At 54.5% G+C, this 12788-nt stretch overlaps 1 protein-coding gene across 9 annotated transcripts; it reads left to right on the top strand.

Moving 5' to 3' along the window:
- Nucleotides 1-1800: 1800 nt before the first annotated feature.
- FLT3LG (fms related receptor tyrosine kinase 3 ligand) lies at nucleotides 1801-12641 on the top strand. Of its 9 annotated transcripts, none has more exons than XM_007997554.3 (9): nucleotides 1801-1883; nucleotides 2205-2274; nucleotides 3503-3613; nucleotides 3968-4021; nucleotides 4234-4377; nucleotides 6437-6575; nucleotides 7196-7383; nucleotides 7459-7527; nucleotides 12418-12641. In XM_007997554.3, exons 2-8 carry the CDS (start codon nucleotides 2242-2244, stop codon nucleotides 7504-7506), a joined length of 717 nt encoding a protein of 238 aa, XP_007995745.3. In that variant the 5' UTR covers nucleotides 1801-1883; nucleotides 2205-2241; the 3' UTR covers nucleotides 7507-7527; nucleotides 12418-12641. The 9 variants fall into 9 exon arrangements, with proteins under 9 accessions (XP_007995745.3, XP_007995749.3, XP_007995742.3 ...); XM_007997558.3 differs by having other exon boundaries at nucleotides 1817-1883; nucleotides 3486-3613; XM_007997552.3 differs by lacking the exon at nucleotides 1801-1883 and having other exon boundaries at nucleotides 2160-2274; nucleotides 6491-6575.
- The last annotated feature ends 147 nt before the right edge of the window (nucleotides 12642-12788 follow it).

Here is a 12788-nt window from a genome sequence, read left to right as displayed (position 1 = left end):
GAGCCGAGATCATACCACTTCACTCTAGTCTGGGCAACAGAGCAAGACTCCATCTCAAAAAAAAAAAAAAAAACGGGGGGGTTTTCCAAACTGGGCGTGGCAGTTCACACCTGTAATCCCAGCACTTTGGGAGGCTGAGGCAGGTGGATCACTTGAGGTCAGAAATTCGAGACCAGCCTGGGCAACATGGTGAAATCCCGTCTCTACTAAAATTATAAAAATTAGCCAGGCATGGTGGCAGCACCTGAAATCCCAGCTATTTGGGAGGTGGAGGCAGGAGAATCTCTTGAACCCAGGAGGCAGAGGCAGAGCTTGCAGTGAGCCAAGATCGTGCCATTGCACTCCAGCCTGGGCAACACAGCGAGACTCGGTCTCAAAAAAAGAAAAAAAAGAAGAGAGAGAGAGGAGTCTTCAGGAAGGCCTCAGAGATTCCCTAGAGGTGGTAGGGCAGTAGGGCAGGACACACATTGAGGGGCCCCAGGACTTGGTCAGGAAGGAGCTAGAGCAGGTCCTTTGTCCATGGGCCACATGAGCTGTTGGGGCTTGTATCTCTGCCTCTCTAGCCAGATGGAAGGTCTGACCATTCGGTGCCACAAGGCAGCTAACCCAGGCTGAACAGGAAGTGAGGCAGGCAGAGGGATCAGGGAAGGGAAATGGATGGTGAAGGCCATGACGGGCGAGGCTTTGCTGCAGTAACACACAACCCCCAAATCTGCGTGGGCCACAACCACAACTTTAGTTTGTTGCTTACACTCCCTGCGCTCATCCAGAGCTGGCAGGATCCCTGTACTCCTCTGAGTGGCACAGGAAACTTGGCTGATGGAGGCGCTCTCTCCACGCATCCTCCACCATCCATTCCCCAGACCCTTAGACTTCCATCTAGGAGTGACACCTGTCACCTCCACCTTCATGTGATTGGCCAAAGTGAGTGTGGCCATGTCCGAGTTCCCCAGGATGGGGCCTCGGATCCTCCTGCAGGGAAGAGGGGCCAGCAGATGTTTGAGGACAGTCTGCCACGGATCGGATGGGTAAGCAAAAGATTCAGGCCAGGTGTGGTGGCTCACACCTGTAATCCCAGCACATTGGGAGGCCAAGGCAGGCAGATTACCTGAGGTCAGGAGTTCAAGATCAGCCTGGCCAATATGGTGAAACCTCGTCTCTACTAAAAATACAAAAATTAGCTGGGCATGATGGCACGCACCTGTAATTCCAGCTACTCAGGAGGCTGAGGCACAAGAATCGCTTGAACCCGGGAGGTGGACGTAGCAGTGAGAGGAGATTGTGCCACTGCCCTCCAGCCTGGGCAACAGAGAGAGACCCCCTCTCAAAAAAAAAACAAACAAACAAACAAAAAAACTTCAGAGATTCAGAGGTCCACAGATGTGGAAGAGAGCTTCTATTTTGTCTCATTTGCCACCTTACCCCTCAGTTTGGAGTTGGAGAAACCGAGGCTTAGAGAGGTCAACGGGCTGGCCAAGCTCCCACAATGATAAAGCTAGGGCTAGGGCGACACCTGCCAGGCCCAATGTGACAAGATGCATCCTGAGTCCTGTGTGCCAAGCCTTGGTGGGGCAAAGTTGGGGCCCAGAGGACGTAAGACACAGCAACTCCTAGTTCCCAGAGACAGATCCGGGTTCCAGCCCCAGCTCACCATGCACTGGGCATGCCACCCAGGGAGTCAACCCCACTGCAGCCCCCGCCGCGGGGCGTCCAGGGAACCCACCATCTGCGGCGTGAGCGGCCGCCTCTCACCACCAGGGAGCGCGCTCCGCCTGGGCCCAGATTCCACCCCTTGACTGTCTCCCCCCAAAATTTTCCTTTCACTTTCGGTCTCTGGCTGTCACCCGGCTTGGCCCCTTCCACACCCAGCTGGGGCAAGCCTGGTGCGTGAGGAGACTTGGACTCTAGGTCCCCAAGGGGTGGAGCCAGGGTCCCCACTCCTGGGACAGGGGGAGCAGAGGGTGGGGGGCTGGGTTCCCGGGTCCCTAACCTGGGGAGGGTTCTGGGGACCCGACATCGGGGTTCTTGGAAGTGGAGATGAAGAGTTTTCACCGTAACTGGGGCCGACGCAGGAAGCCTGGGGGAGGAAGGGGCGGAAACTCAGCCACATCAAAGGGATGCGGGAGGGGCGGGGAAGCAAAGGGGCGGGCGGGACAGGGGCTGGGGCATGGGGGTCCGAGACTTGTTGTTCTGTCCCTTCCAAGACCCGGCCACAGGAGGCATGAGGGGCCCCCGGCCGAGATGACAGTGCTGGCGCCAGCCTGGAGCCCAACAGTGCGTAAACCATAGGGACAAGGTCAGGGGAGAGGGGAGGCACAATGTCAGGATGGGGCAGAGGTTGGGGGAGATGGAGGGGAGGATAGATAGAGGAGGGGGAAATACGAGGGGAGATGGATAGATGTGAGGGGAGATGGATAGGAGAGGAGATGGACAGAGGAGGGAGAGATGGACAGAGGAGCGGGAGATGGACAGGAGGGGGAGATGGACAGAGGAGGGGGAAATAGGAGGGAGCTGGACAGGAGGGGGAGACGGACAGAGGATGAGGAGATGGACAGAGGAGGGGGAGATGGACAGGAGAGGAGATGGACAGGAGAGGAGATGGACAGGAGGGGGTATGGACAGAGGAGGGGGAGATGGACAGAGGAGAGGGAGATGAAAAGGAGAGGGAGGTAGACAGGAGGAGGGAGATGGACAGAGGAGGGGGAGATGGACAGAGGAGGGGGAGATGGACAGAGGAGCGGGAGATGGACAGGAGGGGGAGATGGACAGAGGAGGGGGTATGGACAGAGGACGGGAGATGGACAGAGGAGAGGGAGATGAAAAGGAGGGGGAGGTGGACAGGAGGAGGGAGATGGACAGAGGAGGGGGAGATGGACAGAGGAGGGGGAGATAGAGGAGGGGGAGATGGACAGAGGAGGGGGAGATGGACAGATGGGGAGGGGGACAGAGGAGGGGGAGATGGACAGGAGGGGGTATGGACAGAGGACAGGGGAGATGGACAGAGGAGGGGGAGATGGACAGAGGAGGGGGAGATGGACAGAGGAGGGGGAGATGGACAGAGAAGAGGGGAGATGGACAGAGAAGAGGGGAGAGGGGAGGTGGACAGAGCCAAGAACGAATGAAGAGGCCGTGGACCAAGATCAAGAGAGAAGCAGGCAACAGGGGTGTAGAAGGCAGAGGGAGGAACAGGACTGGAGGAACCCGGGTGAGGAAAGCAGACGTGAGGAAGAGGTGGTTGGAGAGAGACGGCAGAGTGGGGGAGATGGGGAGAGAGAGGGGTGGGGCAGAGGAGGATGCAAACTGGACGGCGTTGGACCAGAGGCAGAGAGAAACGGGGAAAGACGAGTAGAGATGGGGCCACGTCCCCAGAAAGTGTGGAAGAGGCGGAAGGACACCTGCGGAAGGAGGAGCGGGGAAGACAGAACAGTGCAGGTGGGAAGCCCGGAGGAGGGGGCTGTGTGTGGAACAGCGGAGGGCTCCCCTAGCGCCCCCTCCCCTGCAGACCTGTCTCCTCCTGCTGCTGCTGCTGAGTTCGGGACTCAGTGAGACCCAGGACTGCTCCTTCCAACACAGCCCCATCTCCTCCGACTTCGCTGTCAAAATCCGCGAGCTGGTAAGAGGCGCTAACCCGGACCCCCTCACGTGATCCCACTCCCTTTTTTTTTTTTTTTTTTTTTTTTTAAAGTAGAGACGGGGTCTCTGTCCCTGTGTTGCCCAGGGTGGTCTTGAACTCCTGGGCTCAAGCGATCCTCCCACCTTGGCCTCCCAAAATGCTGGAATGACAGCCGTGAGCCACTGTGCTTAGGGGTATCCTCCCTCTGTGAAGTCAAAGTTGTGACTTCTTCTGGGTTCCCCTCTCTGGCTCTTTTCCCTCTCTCTCCGGATCTCTGCTGCCTCCTCTGGGTCTCCACAGTTCTGTTTCCCGCTGTCTTCAGCCAGGCCTGACTCTGTTTTCTCCCGCATGCAGTCTGACTACCTGCTTCAAGATTACCCGGTCACCGTGCCCTCCAACCTGCAGGACGTGAGTCATGTTGGGAGGGACCTGGGATGGAGGTGGGGACCACAGACTCAAGATGCCCCACCCAAGCGAGTGGATAACCTGGCCCTCCCCTCCCCAAACCCAGGAATCAGAGTCCCCAGCCCCTCCTTCCTCAGACCCAGGAACCCCGGCCCAGCCCCTCCTCCCTCCGGCCCAGCCCCTCCTCCCTCAGACCCGGGGGTTCTCCCCACTAGGAGGAGCTCTGCGGGGCCCTCTGGCGGCTGGTCCTGGCACAGCGCTGGATGGAGCGGCTCAAGACTGTGGCTGGGTCCAAGATGCAAGGCTTGCTGGAGCGCGTGAACACGGAGATACACTTTGTCACCAAATGTGCCTTTCAGGTCAGCCCTCAACTTAGGGGACAAGTGAGGGGAGGGAGATGCCTTCCTACGCATTAGAAGTAAAGCTCCGCTAGGCCTTATTGGCGATTTATTTGGACCACAGCCACCCAAGGAAGGTAGAGCGAGAAGCTCTACCCGGAGGAGCTCTGTTCCTGCAGAACAAACACGTCCCCAGGCACTGGTGATGGGGAGCAGTCTGGTCCCATTCTGGGGCCCTGGTTTCCTAGGCCATGATGAAGGGTGCCACTGAGGGGTTCTTGCCCCCAAAAAAATAGGGGGAGAAGAGGTCTCTAAAGTGAGGAGGCCGCACGCGGTGGCTCACTCCTGTAATCCCAGAGCTTTAGGAGGCTGAGGTGGGCGGATCACTTTAGGTCAGGAGTTCGAGACTAGCCTGGCCAACATGATGAACCCCAACTGTACTAAAAATACAAAAATTAGCCGGGCATGGTGGCTTGGGAATCGCTTGAACCCGGGAGCCAGAGGCTGCAGTGAGCCGAGATCATGCCACTGCACTCCAGCCTGGGAGACAGAGTGACACTGTCTCAAAAACAAAACAAACAAACAAAAACCTCTATCTGAGGGCTGGGTGCAGTGGCTCACACCTGTAATCCCAGCACTTTCGGAGGCCAAGGTAGGAGGACTGCTTGAGCCCAGGTGTTCAAGACCAGCCCAGGTAACACAGTGAAACCTCATCTCTGCACAAAAATAAAAATAAATTAGCCAGGCATGGTGGTGCCCACCTGTGGTCCCAGCTACTCAGAAGGCTGAGGTGGGAGGATCACTTGAGCCCTGGATTTCAAAGCTGCAGTGAACTATGACTGGGCCAAGCACTCCAGCTTGGGTGACAGAGCAAGACCCTGTCTCAAAACATAAAATAGGCCGGGTGCAGTGGCTCACGGCTGTAATCCCAGCACTTTGGGAGGCTGAGACAGGCAGATTGCCTGAGCTCAGGAGTTCAAGACCAGCCTGGGCAACACGATGAAACGCCATCTCTACTAAAATACAAAAAAAAAAAAAAAAATTAGCCGGGCATGGTGGCAGGCACCTGTAGTCCCAGCTACTCGGGAGATTGAGGCAGGAGAATTGCTTGAACCCAGGAGGTGGAGGTTGCAGTGAGCCAAGATCACACCACTGCACTCCAGCCTGGGCGACAGAGCAAGACTCCGTCTCCAAAAAAATTAAAAATAAAAGGCCAGGCGCAGTGGCTCACACCTGTAATCCCAGCACTTTGGGAGCCCAAGGCGGGCAGATCACAAGGTCAGGAGTTTGAGACCAGCCTGGTCAATGTGGTGAAACCCCATCTCTACTAAAAATACAAAAGTTAGCCAGGCGTGGTAGTGTGCACCTGTAATCCCAGCTACTCGGGAGGCTGAGGCAGAAGAATTCCTTGAACCCGGGAGGTGGAGGTTGCATGAGCCAAGATCATGCCACTGCACTGCACACCAGCCTGGGTGACAGAGCGAGACTCCATCTCAAAACAAAAAATAAAATAATAAACTAAAATAACTTTGGGAGGCCAAGGCGGGCGGATCAGCTGAGGTCAGGAGTTCGAGACCAGCCTGACGAACATAGAGAAACCCCATTTCTACTAAAAAATATAAATAAATAAATAAATAAATAAATATGGCCAGGTGCGGTGGCTCACGCCTATAATGCCAGCACTTTGGGAGGCCAAGGTGGGCAGATCACCTGAGGTCAGGAGTTCGAGACCAGCCTGGCCAACATGGAGAAACCCTGTCTCTACTAAAAATACAAAAAGTAGCCAGACATGGTGGTGGGCACCTATAGTCCCAAGCACTGGGGAGGTTGGGGCAGGATAATCACTTGAACCGGGGAGGCAGAGGTTGCATTTCACCACTCCAGCCTGGGCAACACAGCGAGACTCTATCTCAAAAAAATAAAAAATAAATAAAATAAAATAAATAAACTCTCTCTGAGAGCCAGAGCTCACTGGGCCCTGCCGTGTTGCTGGGCATAGTCAGCAGGGAAGGGCCTTTGGCCTGCGGAGGGGTGGTGAGGGGAATGACGCGGTGGTGACGTCTCCCTCCCCTGCTCCCAGCCCCCCCCCAGCTGTCTTCGCTTCGTCCAGACCAACATCTCCCGCCTCCTGCAGGAGACCTCCGAGCAGCTGGTGGCTCTGAAGCCCTGGATCACTCGCCAGAACTTCTCCCGGTGCCTGGAGCTGCAGTGTCAGCCTGGTAAAGGCTTCCAGCCACTCCCACTCCTTCCCCTCCTGTCCTCACGGCCGCTCCTCCTCTCTGCGCAGTGCGTCCCAGACCCCACCCTGCTCATATTGGTTGTGACAAGGGCAAGTTTATTCCTCAGTTTACTTTTTTTTTTTTTTCTGAGTCGTCTTGCTCTGTAGCCCAGGCTGGTGTGCAGTGGTGCAATCTCGGCTCACTGCAACCTCCATCTCCAGGGTTCAAGCGAATCTTCTGCCTCAGCTTTCCGAGTACCTGGGATTATAGGTGCGCATACCATGCCTGGCTAATTTTTGTGTTTTTAGTAGAGATGGGTTTTCACCATGTTGGCCAGGCTGGTTTCGAACTCCTGACCTCAAGAGATCTGTCCACCTTGGCCTCCCAAAGTGCTGCGATTACAGGCATGAGCCACTGCGCTTAGCCTATTCGCTCATCTAATTTGTGACAATCTGATGAGGTAGGTACAATGATTATCGTAGTTTTACAGATGAGCAAACTGAGGCACAGAGAGGCCAAGCAGCCCATCCAAGGTCACACAGTCAGTGGCAGCCAGGCCTCTCTTTCCTTCCTTACCCCAGCCCTTCTCCTTGGTCACCCAGCCTCCTCTTTCTCCCCAGACTCCTCAACCCTGCCACCCCCACGGAGTCCTGGGGCCCTGGAGGCCACAGCCCCGACAGCCCCGCAGCCTCCTCTGCTCCTCCTGCTGCTGCTGCTGCTGCTGCCTGTGGGCCTCCTGCTGCTGGCCGCTGCCTGGTGCCTGCACTGGCAGAGGACGCGGCGGAGGACACCCCGCCCTGGGGAGCAGGTGAGCAGGGTGGGCAGAGGGGGTGAGGGGGCCGAGAGGGTGACCCACTTGTGGCTGACACTTTGGGGCCCACAGGTGCCCCCTGTCCCCAGTCCCCAGGACCTGCTGCTTGTGGAGCACTGACCTGGCTGGGGCCTCATCCTGGTGAGTCCTTCATGAGCCATGGGGCCTGGATTTTGTGTCTGCAGGTGGGGAGGGGCACTAGGAGGCCATGGAAGGGTGGTGAGTAGTGGAGGGGCAGGGGCAGCTCTGGGTACAGAAAGACCCCTCTGGGATCAGGCATGGTGGCTCACGCCTGTAATCCCAGCACTTTGGGAGGCTGACGCAGGTGAATCACTTGAGGTCAGGAGTTCAAGACCAGCCTGGCCGAATAGCAAAACCAGTCTCTACTAAAAATACAAAAATTAGCTGAGCGTAGTGGTGTGTGCCTGTAATCCCAGCTACTAGGGAGGCTGAGGCAGGAGAATTGCTTGAACCCAGGAGGCGGAGGTTTCAGTGAGCCGAGATTGTTCCACTGGACTCCAGCCTGGGTGACAGAGCTAGACTCCATTTCGAGAAGAGAAGAGAAGAGAAGGGGAGGGGAGGGGAGAGGAGGGGAGGGCAGGGGAGGGGAGGGCAGGGCAGGGGAGGGGAGGGCAGGGCAGGGGACGCAAAGCCCTATGGGGCCACAGACACAGGCCTGGAGACCAAGCTGGAGGCTGTGGGAGGACCCAGGGCAAGGACCATGACTGAGCCAGGGCTGGGACCATGGGATGGAGTGGAGTGGATGGGCAGCGAGTCAGGGGTCAGAGATCAGGAGGGACAGGCTTGGGGCCTGACAGGCTTGAGTTGGCACAGATCGCCCTGGTCCAGCGATGGGGTGGACAGGGGAGAACCTGGGGGAGGAGTGAGATTAGGGAAAGACATGGAGCTCACTGGGGACCTGAAGGAGCAAGGGTCCCTGGGGAGATCTGTGGATGCAGGAGTTTGCAAGCCTCCTGGGGCAGGAAGGAAATGGCATTCCAGAAAGAGGGAACTGCCTTTGTGAAGCCCGTTGGTATGAGAAAGCTCAGGGTGTTCCAGTAACTTGGGCCAATGTGGTGCAGCAAGGAGCCATGGGAGGTGTGAGAGGGAGGAAAGGAGCTGGGAACAGGTGTGGAGGGTGCAGGCAGGTGGGCCAGGAGGGAAGAAAGAGGGGAGGCCTCAGCGGGTCCCCTAACATTTCAAATCTAACATTTTGTAGTAATTGCTCACACATATACTGCCTTAGTAATGCAGGCCTCATGTGGGGCTTTCTTCCTTTTTTTATTTTTTATTTTTTTGAGATGGACTTTCACTCTGTCACCCAGGCTAGAGTGCAGTGGCGCGATCTCAGCTCACTGCAGCCTCCGCCTCCCGGGTTCAAGCGATTCTCCTGCCTCAGCCTCTGGAGTAGCTGGGATTACAGGTATCCACAACCACGCTTGGCTAATTTTTGTGTTTGTAGTAGAGACGGGGTTTCACCATGTTGGCCAGGCTGGTCTCAAACGCCTGATCTCAGCTGATCCACCCGCCTCAGCCTCCCAAAGTGCTGGGATTACAGGCATGAGCCACCACGCCCCGCCTCCAGGTTGTCTTGATCCAGCATCTGTGCCCTTCACTCTGCTGCCTCAGTTTCCTGATCTGTACAAAACGCTCTAATAATTGTCCTTCTACCATAGGGTTGTCATGAGGTTAAGTGAAGTGACACAGGCAAGGCTTTTAGAGCAATGCAGTGGAAACAGCACGTGGGCCACCTGTGCGATTTTCACTTTCCTAGTAGCCACATTTTTTTTTTTTTTTCTGAGACGGAGTCTCCCTCTGTCGCCAGGCTGGAGTCCAGTGGTGCAATCTCAACTCACTGCAACCTCCATCTCCCGGGTTCAAGTGATTCTCCTGCTTCAGCCTCCCGAGTAGCTGGGATTACAGGCACCCGCCATCACACCCGGCTAATTTTTTGTATTTTTAAGAGACAGGGCTTCACCATGTTGGCCAGGAGTCTCGAACTCCTGACCTCGTGATCCACCCGCCTCGGCCTCCCAAAGTGCTGGGATTACAGGCGTGAGCCACCACGTCCAGCCTCACAGTTTTTTAAAAAAGGAAAAAGAAGCAAGTAACTTTATTTTATGCAGTATATCCAAAATATTGTCATTTCAACATGTAATCAATATTTTTCAATGATTAATTAGACATTAATAATTTTGAATCATTCATCATTTTGAATATTTTACATTCTTTTGTCATACTAAGCCTTCAGCATCCAATGTATACTTTTTCTTTTTCTTTTGAGATGGATTCTCGCTCTGTCACCCAGGCTGGAGTGCAGTGGCGCGATCTCAGCTCACGGCAACTTCTGACTCCCGGGCTCAGGCGATTCTCCTGCCTCAGCCTCCCAATTACCTGGGATTACAGGCATGCACCACCACACCCGGCTAATTTTTGTACTTTTAGTAGAGACGGGGTTTCACCACCTTGTCCAGGACGGTCTCCATCTCCTGACCTCGCGTTCCACCCACCTCAAAGTGCTGGGATTACAAGTGTGAGCCACCGTGCCAGGCTCAGACAATAAATTTTTATCAGAAACACTTCATCTATATTTAAATTTCATGAAATTTACAGTTGCCAAAAGTAGATTCACATAGTCAAGTTGTTCAAAACATACATTAAACCAGCCTGGACAACATAGCGAAGCCCCATCTCTACAAAAAAATTTTTTAAAGTAGCTGGCTGTGGTGGCACATGCCTGTAGTCCCAGCTACTCAGGAGGCAAGGTAGGAGGATCCCTTGAGCCCAGGAGGTCGATGCTGCAGTAAGCTATGATTGTGCCACTGCACTCCAGCCTGAGTGAGAGAGCAAGACCCTGTCTCAAAAACAAAAAACAAAAACCACACAGAAGAGTTTAGAATCTCAGTTGCTATCTCTGGGAATCACCATGATTGCTAAGACCCGTATCTATCCACCAAAAAAAAAAAAAAATGAGTGCACTCCAGCCTGGGCAATAGAAGGAGAGACCCTGTCACAAAAAAAGACAAGAGAGAAAGAAAGAAAAAAGAGAAACATACATAAGTTTTCCAATAACTGTTAACAGATCAAGGACCAGTATCTGAATCGCTCTGTCACCTAGGCTGGAGTGCAGTGGCATGATCTCAGCTCACTACAACCTCCGCCTCCCGGGTTCAAGTGATTCTCCTGCCTCAGCCTCCCGAGTAGCTGGGACTACAGGCTCGTGCCACCATGCCCAGCTAATTTTTGTATTTTTAGTAGAGGTGGGGTTTCACCATGTTTCACCATGTTTGCCATGATGGTCTCAATCTCTTGACCTCGTGATCTGCCTGCCTCAGCCTCCCAAAGTGCTGGGATTACAGGAGTGAGCTACTGCGCCCGACTAATACCTGATATTAATTTTATTGTGTCTCACCCAGCATGGTGGCTGTCCTTGGCAGATCACTTGAGCCTAAGAGTTCAAGACCAGCTTGGGCAACATGGTGAAACCCCATCTCTACTAAAAATATAAAAATTAGCTGGGTGTGGTAGCACCACCAGTAATCCCAGCTAACTCAGGAGGCTGAGGCAGGAAGAATCGCTTGAACCCGGGAGGTAGAGGCTGTAGTGAGCTGAGATGGTGCCACTGCACTCCAGCCTAGGTGACAGAGCGAGACTGTCTCAAAAGAAGTTTAAGTCCAGCCGGGCGCGGTGGCTCAAGCCTGTAATCCCAGCACTTAGGGAGGCCGAGACGGGCGGATCACGAGGTCAGGAGATCGAGACCATCCTGGCTAACACGGTGAAACCCCGTCTCTACTAAAAATACAAAAAACTAGCCGGGCGAGGTGGCGGGCGCCTGTAGTCCCAGCTACTCCGGAGGCTGAGGCAGGAGAATGGCGTGAACCCGGGAGGCGGAGCTTGCAGTGAGCTGAGATCCGGCCACTGCACTCCAGCCCAGGCTACAGAGCAAGACTCCGTCTCAAAAAAAAAAAAAAAAAAAAAAGAAGTTTAAGTCCAGCCTCGAACTCCTGGACTCAAGTGATCCTCCTGCCTCAACCTCCTGAGTAGTGTACTGGCCGCATCTCAAGTGTTCAGTATTCACATGTGGCTGGTTATTCCCGTATTAAAGAGCAAAAATAGAGAACATTTCTTTTTCTTTCTTTCTTTCTTTTTTTTTTTTTTTTTGAGACAGGAGTTTCACTTTTGTTGCCCAGGCTGGAGTGCAATGGCGCGATCTCGACTCACTGCAACCTTCACCTCCCAGGTTCAAGCGATTCTCCTGCCTCAGCTAATTTTGTAATTTTAGTAGAAATGGGGTTTCTCCATGTTGGTCGGGCTGGTCTCGAACTCCCGACCTCGGGTGATCCACCCGCCTCAACCTCCCCAAGTGCTGGCATTACAGGTGTGAACCACCCATGCCTGGCCCTAATTTTGTATTTTTAGTAGAGATGAGGTTTCTCCATGTTGGTCAGGCTAGTCTCAAACTCCCAACCTCAGGTGATCCACCCACCTCGGCCTCTCAAAGTGCTGGGATTATAGGTGTGAGCCACTGTGCCCAGGCAAAAATAGAGAACATTTCTTCTTTGAGACGGAGTCTCTGCCACCCAGGCTGGAATACAGTGGCGCGCGATCTCGGTTCACTGCAACCTCCGCCTCCCAGGTTCAAGCGATTCTCCTGCCTCAGCTTCCCGAGTAGCTGGGACAACAGGCGCCTGCTACCACACCCGGCTAATTTTTTTTAGTAGAGACGGGGTTTGGGGTTTCACCGCGTTAGCCAGGATGATCTCGATCTCCTGACCTCTTGATCTGCCTGCCTTGGCCTCCCAAAGTGCTGGGATTACAGGCGTGAGCCACCGCGCCCATCCGAGAACATTTCTGTCATGGCCACGTTCTCTTGGACAGCAATGCCCTAGCACACAGTAAGCGCTTGCTGGGAATGGTGGTGTTTTGGGAATAATCTGTGCCCCGCCCTGAGCTAAGTTTCTTTCCGTCTCCTCTGTCAGCGGATCCTAAACAACCCAGTGAGACAGACACATCTATCATCCCATTTTACAGGGGAGGACACTGAGGTACACAGAGGGGAGTCACTAGCCAGAGGATGCACAGCCGGCACACAGAGGAAGTGGGCTAGAGGCTGGTCCCTTCCTTGGGCCCAATACCCCTCTCATTCCCTCCCCAGGATGGAGGCAACGCCAGAACGCAGCACCGGCCCCCCTTACCCAACTCTGTACAAAGCCCTTGTCCCCATGAAATTGTATATAAATCATCCTTTTCTACCAGCTCTGGCCAAGTCTGTCTGTGGATGGGTGTGAATGGGGTCGTTCTGATTTCAGAATCTTGGTTTTTCAGTTGCAATGCAATGTTTCATTCAATACGTGTTTTCTGAGGTCCCCTGGAGCCCCGGGCCAGCACTGGGCAATGCCAGA

Source organism: Chlorocebus sabaeus, chromosome 6, assembly GCF_047675955.1.
Source record: "Chlorocebus sabaeus isolate Y175 chromosome 6, mChlSab1.0.hap1, whole genome shotgun sequence".
NCBI classification, from domain to species: Eukaryota; Metazoa; Chordata; class Mammalia; order Primates; family Cercopithecidae; genus Chlorocebus; species Chlorocebus sabaeus.
The sequence above is the reverse complement of the archived record's forward strand: the minus strand, read 5'-3'. Positions and strand labels throughout refer to the sequence as shown.

Excerpts from the sequence above, each read along its gene's own strand:
- FLT3LG (XM_007997554.3), top strand. The coding sequence starts at position 2,242 with ATGACAGTGCTGGCGCCAGCCTGGAGCCCAACA. Across the intron at positions 2,275-3,502 it reads CGCCAGCCTGGAGCCCAACA|ACCTGTCTCCTCCTGCTGCT; the intron begins GTGCGTAAACCA and ends CCTCCCCTGCAG. Across the intron at positions 4,022-4,233 it reads TGCCCTCCAACCTGCAGGAC|GAGGAGCTCTGCGGGGCCCT; the intron begins GTGAGTCATGTT and ends TCTCCCCACTAG.